Below are 7,500 nucleotides of genomic sequence, written 5' to 3' on the forward strand. Positions count from 1 at the left end.
CGTGGGACGACACCATGTCACACACATCTATAGATGACCACATAACACACATCACACACACACACACACACACACACACACACACAACCAGTTCACACACACACACACACACATCATCAGATGACCAGATCACACACTCCATAAAAGAACAAGAGTCCAACAACGCTGATAACACCCTCACTACATTACACACAAACCAGTATTGTGTGGAGCTTTATATTGTGCAATTGATGTTGCTTACACTTTGGAGAGCAGATTCAAACAGATGTCATGATTTTCTTTTTGATTGGCGTCCATATCTTCATGCATATTTGCAGACACTGTTATATGCATACATGGAGCTGTTTTGGTGAAATCTCACAATTTATATGTTCATATTTGGACCATTTTTGTAACGTTAGTGTTATGTAGTCACACACACGCACATGCACACGCACACACGCACGCACACACACAGGATAGCTGTAGAGACAAATCGAATGTCTAAAGCGATAATCTCCTGCCATCGGCTTCAATTCAATTCATAAAACTTAACTGGTTCCCAAAGGCCAATAAAGCAATACTGTGGAATTTCCCTTGATGTCAGAACATTGACTGTGTGTGTGTGTGTGTGTGTGTGTGTGTGTGTGTGTGTGTGTGTATGTGTGTGTGTGTGTGTGTGTGTGTGAGAGAGAGAGAGAGAGACCCTGTGTAAGAGTCAGTGTGTGTGTGTGTGTGTGTGTGTGTGTGTGTAAGTGTGTGTTAGGCCTTACCAGATATATGGGTCTTCCCATGCCAGGCGAAGTAGACATACATGTTCCCGAAGAACATACTAGAACATGGAGAGAAAGAGAGAGAGAGGGAGAGAAAGAGAAAGAGAGAGAGAGAGAGAGATAGAGAGAGAAAGAGGGGGAGAGAGAGAGCGAGAGAGAGAGATTTGAGTTGACTTGGCATAGCATTTTGCCCCCATAACATTCTCTGCAGATGCTCCACAAACACACTCCCATCATCTCCTCGTGCACACACACACACACACACACACACACCCATCATCTCGTCATACACTCACACTCACACTCACACGCACACGCACACGCACGCACACATACACACACACACACAAACACTCCATAGCTTCCCTCTGTTCACTCTGTGTGGTCGTGGGCGTGGGGTGTAGGATTGGTGGAAAATAAATAACTGAACAAAGCCATAGCCTCGCAGATGGACTAAGAGGACTACAAACTATCTGATTGGTCGCTGCCGGCGAAATTCGCTTTCAGTTGAAGTCATTATTCAATGTATTCTTTATTCTTCTATTTCGCTCGTCTTCATCACCGCCACCTGCGAAGTCATTATTTCAATGTATTCTTCGTTGCAGGTTTTGCTAGCTTTAGCAGCTTTAGCATTCGTGTTGTGTCATGTCTACACTGTGCAGACACCGCAGCTGACAGAGAGAAAGACAGGCAGACAGACAGGAAGACAGACAGACAGACATACAGAGAGAGAGAGAGAGAGAGAGAGAGAGAGAGGAAGACAGACAGACAGGCAGACAGACAGGCAGACAGACAGACAGACAGACAGACAGACAGACAGACAGACAGACAGACAGACAGACAGACAGACAGACAGACAGACAGACAGACAGACAGACAGACAGACAGACAGGCTGAGACATTACCTGAACTGCAGCAGAGACCAGAAGATCCCACTGTTCCTACCCAGGGTGCTGTCTGATGAGTTAATGGTGAGAAGATACCCCTGGGCAGTCCACAACACTGAGAGAGAGAGAGAGAGAGAGAGGGGGAGAGAGAGAGAGAGAGGGAGAGAGAGAGGGAGGGAGGAGGGGGGAGAGAGAGCGAGAGGGAGAGAGACAAGGAGAGAGAAAGGAACATGCTTAAGGAATAGGATTGATAAATGTGATTTCCTTTGTCTTATCTCTTTCCTTCTGTGGTGTGGTGTTTTAAAGGCAGTCACGGCTGCAGTATTTATTCTACAGAGACAAGCATGTATGACACCCTGCAGTCAGAACCTCCAGTCAGAACCTCCAGTCAGAACCTTCAGTCAGAACCTCCAGTCAGAACCTCCAGTCAGAACCTTCAGTCAGAACCTCCAGTCAGAACCTCCAGTTAGAACCTTCAGTCAGAACCTCCTGTCAGAACCTCCAGTCAGAACTTTCAGTCAGAACCTTCAGTCAGAACCTGCAGTCAGAACCTGCAGTCAGAACCTGCAGTCAGAACCTCCAGTCATAACCTCAAGAACCTCCAGTCAGAACCTTCAGTCAGAACCAGCCTGTCAGAGGTCCGGTACCTGCAGCAGCGATGCCGACCATCACCGACGCCGTGTAGAAACTCCAGGTCAGCGGGTGGATGAACATGGCAATGTAGCCACTATAGAGAGAGAGAAAGAGAGAGACAGAGAAAGAGAGAGAGAGAGAGAAAAGGGAGATAGGTAGAGAGGGAGAGAGAAAGAGAGAGAGAAAGAAAAAGAGAGAGAGACGGAGAGAGAGAGCACAACAAGAAGACTGAGGTTAAAAATAGTAGTAAAATAGTTATAAATAGTGCATCTTCAGGTGGTTGCCAGGTCATATGGTTGACAGGTCAGCTGTGAGTTCTGTAGGTACTTACTTCTACATGTAAAGGTTCTTACCTGTAAGCCAAGTAAATGTCGGTGTTTACCTGTAGACCAGGTGTGTTTTAGAGTTGACCTGTAGACCAGGTGTGTTTTAGAGCTGACCTGTAGACCAGGTGTGTGCAGACGTTCACCCAGGTGTGTTTGGGTGCTTACCTGTAGAACAGGCCGCTGAAGAACATGGCCAGCTTAGGTCCGATGACAGCCACCACGGAGGGGGCGATGAGGTTCGAGGCGGAGAAGACCCCATAGATGATGGACATACTAAAAACAAACAACATAGACGATGGACATTCTAGAAGCAAACAACATTCATGCTGTTGGTCATTCATTCGTTCATTCATTCATTCATTCAAGCTCCTACTTATTACTATGGCCATCACCACCACCATCATCAAACGTATTTTCCTGTTGTACTTTTCAAGCTGGTGGTCACATTATTGATGGGGAATTTAAAAAGAATGCGTTATCTGCCATCTTTAAGCTAGGTCAGTGCAGACTGATAATTCACTATTCCAAACTCCAGCTTCTAGACTGATTACTCACTATTCTAACTCACTATTCTTAACTCCAGCTTGTAGACTGATAACTCACTATTCTTAACTCCAGCTTGTAGACTGATAACTCACTATTATTAACTCCAGCTTGTAGACTGATAACTCACTATTCTAAAACTCAATTTTGTAGACAGATAACTCACTATTCTAACTCATAATTCTAAACTCCAGCTTGTAGACTAATAACTCACTAGGGGACTATTGATCCTGCTCTTACTCCTACATGAGCTGCCTCTGCCCCTGCCCCTGCTCCTGCCCCTGCTCCTGCCCCTGCTCCTGCCCCTGCCACTGCCCCTGCCACTGCCCCTGCCCCTGCCCCTGCCTCTGCCCCTGCCCCTACCTCTGCCCCTGCCTCTGCCTCTCCTGAAAGCAGAGGGTTTGTTGTGTTGTGCTGTGCTGTGCAGTGCAGTGCAGTGCAGTGCTGTGCTGTGCTGTGCTGTGCTGTGCTGTGCTGTGCTGTGCTGTGCAGTGCAGTGCAGTGCAGTGCAGTGCTGTGCTGTGCTGTGCTGTGCTGTGCTGTGCTGTGCTGTGCAGTGCAGTGCAGTGCAGTGCAGTGCAGTGCTGTGCTGTGCTGTGCTGTGCTGTGCAGTGCAGTGCAGTGCAGTGCTGTGCTGTGCTGTGCTGTGCAGTGCAGTGCAGTGCTGTGCTGTGCTGTGCTGTGCTGTGCTGTGCTGTGCTCTGCTGTGCTGCCCTGTGCTGTGCTGTGCTGTGCTGTGCTGTGCTGTGCTGCTGATTGAATGACCTCCTCAGAGACAGAGGAATGCCTCAGTCTGATTAGATTAAGCCAAGATCAGCAGCAGCCACTTTAGATCACAACATAAAAAAAAAACACACTAGGACAAAAACATGCCCAGAACTAAACCATCACTTTCTGGTACACAGCAACACAGAGGGTCTTAAACCCCATTCCTTAATCACGGTGGAACGGGGAGTGAGAACAGTTCAATGTTCTAAACTACTACAAATACAGAACCCGTAGCACGAGGGCCAGCCAAGAACTGGTCTAGCAGGCGAGGCAGCCTAATTAGGTACCTGGTGTAGCCACTGCCCTGGAAATCCGAGCTATTATAACTCTTGAGCACGGTTTGCTGCAAAGGAGAGAAGCTATGTCAGAGACATACAATGATGAAGTGATATGACAGATGATAAGAGTAGCCTATACCTGTCCTTCCCTCACTTTGCACATAAACGTCAAATAACAGATTTACAAGAATGCTGCTTTTATCCCAAAGAAATGAACTCAGTGATGCCTGAAACCCTGTCATATAGATATCAATACATTGATTGGGTAAGAATATATGACACGCCATAGTCCTCACAGTCATTGCTCTCACTGGATGTTGTGTTTCAGGAAGATGGCTATACAGCAGACATTGACCTTGAGGTCTCATGACACAGAGCTTACTGTCAGGATCGGGTTCATAAGGTGTTTCTTCCAACAAGGAGCAAATATATGCGCTACACAAACAACTTTGTTCCTTCACAAACTGATCCACTTATTCTGTCCTTAAGGCATGTCGTCTGCCACACTTTAACGTCCTTTTAAACTCGCTAAACATCTTGCTAGTAATACTTTATTGTTTCCTCTGTCTGAGTTTACCTCGATGTTCCCGCATGTTGTAAATGCAGTGAACATGAACATGAAGCCGAAGCCCAGGATGACGATGTTGAGGAGAGACTTTCCTTCAGGACCCATATTGACAGGATGATCGCTCTATCACCGCCTCAATTTTCGGCTAAACTAAAGTTCCCATCATTGTGATCTGCGCTAGAATACACGAGTCGTGTGTTGACAGGAGTGTCATGAATATCATGGGGCTTGCTGTCAAGTTTTCCGATCTCTGACATCAAATATCCGTTTGGGGGTATCAATCATAGGCAGTAAAACGAGCAGCGAGAGGGAGTATTTTGTCAATGCGCAACTTTTCTCGTCTCTGCCAACGTGTATCATGTGAGACGTCAGCTGACCGAGAGTGCTAACGCATGTGCTACAGTGCACCCTGGGAGATTGAGTCCCATCAGAGGCTTTCTAAACGGCCGTAGACGGGCCTGTCCTATGGAGGACTGAAAGTGCCACAATTCAATAAATAAATACACCATCAATAATTATTTAAATGTGTCATTAATTAATTAAAATGGGAATTAAATACATAAATGTTTTTTTAAATGTGTCATTAATTAATTAAAGGCACCCAGTGCAACTTGTATGTAAACATTCAATGAAAAATAAACATTCAATTTCTAGTCTTTTTTACACGTAGTAAGTTTCAATAACTCCATACCATTACATATCGACATTCAAGGAGCAAAGATGAGACGTCGTTGTGTGGTGAGAACTGATAGAAAATCGTAAACAACAACAATCGCCGGTGGGGAGAAGCCATTTTTCCATTGACTGGAAGCCTGCTTTATTTATTGTAGGTTACAAAAAATATGAAAATGGCGGCGATTGTTGTTGTTATCGATTTTCTATCAGTTCTCACCACACAACGGCGTCTCATCTTTGCTTCTTGAATGTCGGTATGTAATGGTATGGAGCTATTGAAACTTACTACGTGTAAAAAAGACTAGAAATTGAATGTTTATTTTTAAGCCTCGAAAGTTGCACTGGGTGCCTTTAAATAGCAATTAATTTTGTGTAAAAAAACATATTTAATTATTTCACTATTTAATTAATTATGTCATGGTCCTGTGTTGCAGCGCATCAATAATTAATTTTATCTGTCAAACTCACCCGTCAAAGTCAGTGGGCGGATTCCTTATACCTGATTGGTTACCCTGCACATCAAGTCAAGGCTTATCGATTCCAGAAATGTGGATTGACGCAGGCATCATTCCTAAACACTGGGTGTCAAACTAAACTTTTTCTTAGACGCTAAAAATCCAGAGCGTGCAAGGTTTCGATTTCTACTGCAAGTTCAACCTCAACTTAACACGTACGACCTCCTGTAAAGGTAAGTGCTATCTTCTGCTATTTTATGTTTTGCAGTTAACTTAGAACTGTTGTTACATAGGCAAAGTGTAGGGGCTAGCCTACTGTTATAAGCGACGGTTGCGCCTAAAACGTAATGCCATTTGCTACGGTTGATTGACGGGGACGGGAATGTATTTGTTTTCTCCTCTTTGACCCGGACGCATTTAGGTCTCGAAAAGAGGAAATGTCCGTGTAAAAGAGGACGTCTGCCTTAGTGCCTTGTCTTGTGTTTCAGTTGCTTGATGTTTGACTGTGTTAGGAATGTTGTTGGGAAGATACCCCTAGATACCCCAGTCCCTCCGGAGAGATGCTGGAGATACCCCAAGATAGCCCAGTCCCTCCGGAGAGATGCTGGAGATACCCCTAGATACCCCAGTCCCTCCGGAGAGATGCTGGAGACTTCCTTGGGGTGGATTCTGGGCTCTGTATGAATCATTCTTATTCAGGAAAGTATGTTCATAGCTTCACAGTCTGTGCTATGCTTATATTTGTCCGTTTATTTAAAGCGTCTTTCTTTACAGTGTGGCCATAGCTTCATGACAGTCTGAGCTCAATAGTGTGTCCTGGACTGGGGGAGACACACACCAGAACCTCTGCAATGTGTTCAGGACTGTGGAAGATACACACACACACACACACACACACACACCACACACACACACACACACACACACACACACAGACAAACACACACACACACACACACACCACACACACACACACACACACACACACACACACAGAGAGACACACACACACAGACAGACACATACACACACACCAGAAGCTCTGCAGTGTGTTCAGGACTGGGGGAGACACACACACACACACACACACACACACACACACACACACACACACACACACACACACACACACACAGTCTGTTTCCTTCCTTATCTTCTGTCTCTGAAAGAGCTGACACACGTCCTCTTCACAGACCATCAGTGCCGGTGGGGAGTCAGGGGGGAGGCGATAGCAGGGGGTGCAGATGGTTGTGTGTTGACCATGCCAGAGGTGGCCCAGACTCACGCCAGAGGTGGCCCAGACTCACGCCAGAGGTGGCCCAGACTCACGCCAGAGGTGGCCCAGACTCACGCCAGAGGTGGCCCAGACTCACGCCAGAGGTGGGCCATACTCACGCCAGAGGTGGCCCAGACTCACGCCAGAGGTGGCCCAGACTCACGCCAGAGGTGGCCCAGACTCACGCCAGAGGTGGGCCATACTCACGCCAGAGGTGGCCCATACTCACGCCAGAGGTGGCCCAGACTCACGCCAGAGGTGGCCCAGACTCATGCCAGAGGTGGCCCAGAATCACGCCAGAGGTGGGCCAGTTCACGCCAGAGGTGGCCCATACTCACG

At 46.6% G+C, this 7,500-nt stretch overlaps 1 protein-coding gene across 1 annotated transcript in view; it reads right to left on the reverse strand.

Annotated features, from left to right (window-relative positions):
* The window catches only part of LOC308361464 (UNC93-like protein MFSD11), a gene marked incomplete at its 5' end in the record, with an annotated part of 8,854 nt that extends 3,994 nt beyond the window's left edge, over nucleotides 1-4,860 (reverse strand). Inside the window, 6 exons of the mRNA XM_080833821.1 lie at nucleotides 753-811; nucleotides 1,658-1,754; nucleotides 2,287-2,366; nucleotides 2,764-2,871; nucleotides 4,197-4,252; nucleotides 4,765-4,860. Coding sequence (XP_080689947.1) covers nucleotides 753-811; nucleotides 1,658-1,754; nucleotides 2,287-2,366; nucleotides 2,764-2,871; nucleotides 4,197-4,252; nucleotides 4,765-4,860 — 496 coding nt within the window. The remainder of the gene's footprint in view (nucleotides 1-752; nucleotides 812-1,657; nucleotides 1,755-2,286; nucleotides 2,367-2,763; nucleotides 2,872-4,196; nucleotides 4,253-4,764) is intronic.
* Nucleotides 4,861-7,500: the final 2,640 nt, after the last annotated feature.

This window comes from Sprattus sprattus (assembly GCF_963457725.1).
Source record: "Sprattus sprattus genome assembly, chromosome: 3".
NCBI lineage: Eukaryota > Metazoa > Chordata > Actinopteri > Clupeiformes > Clupeidae > Sprattus > Sprattus sprattus.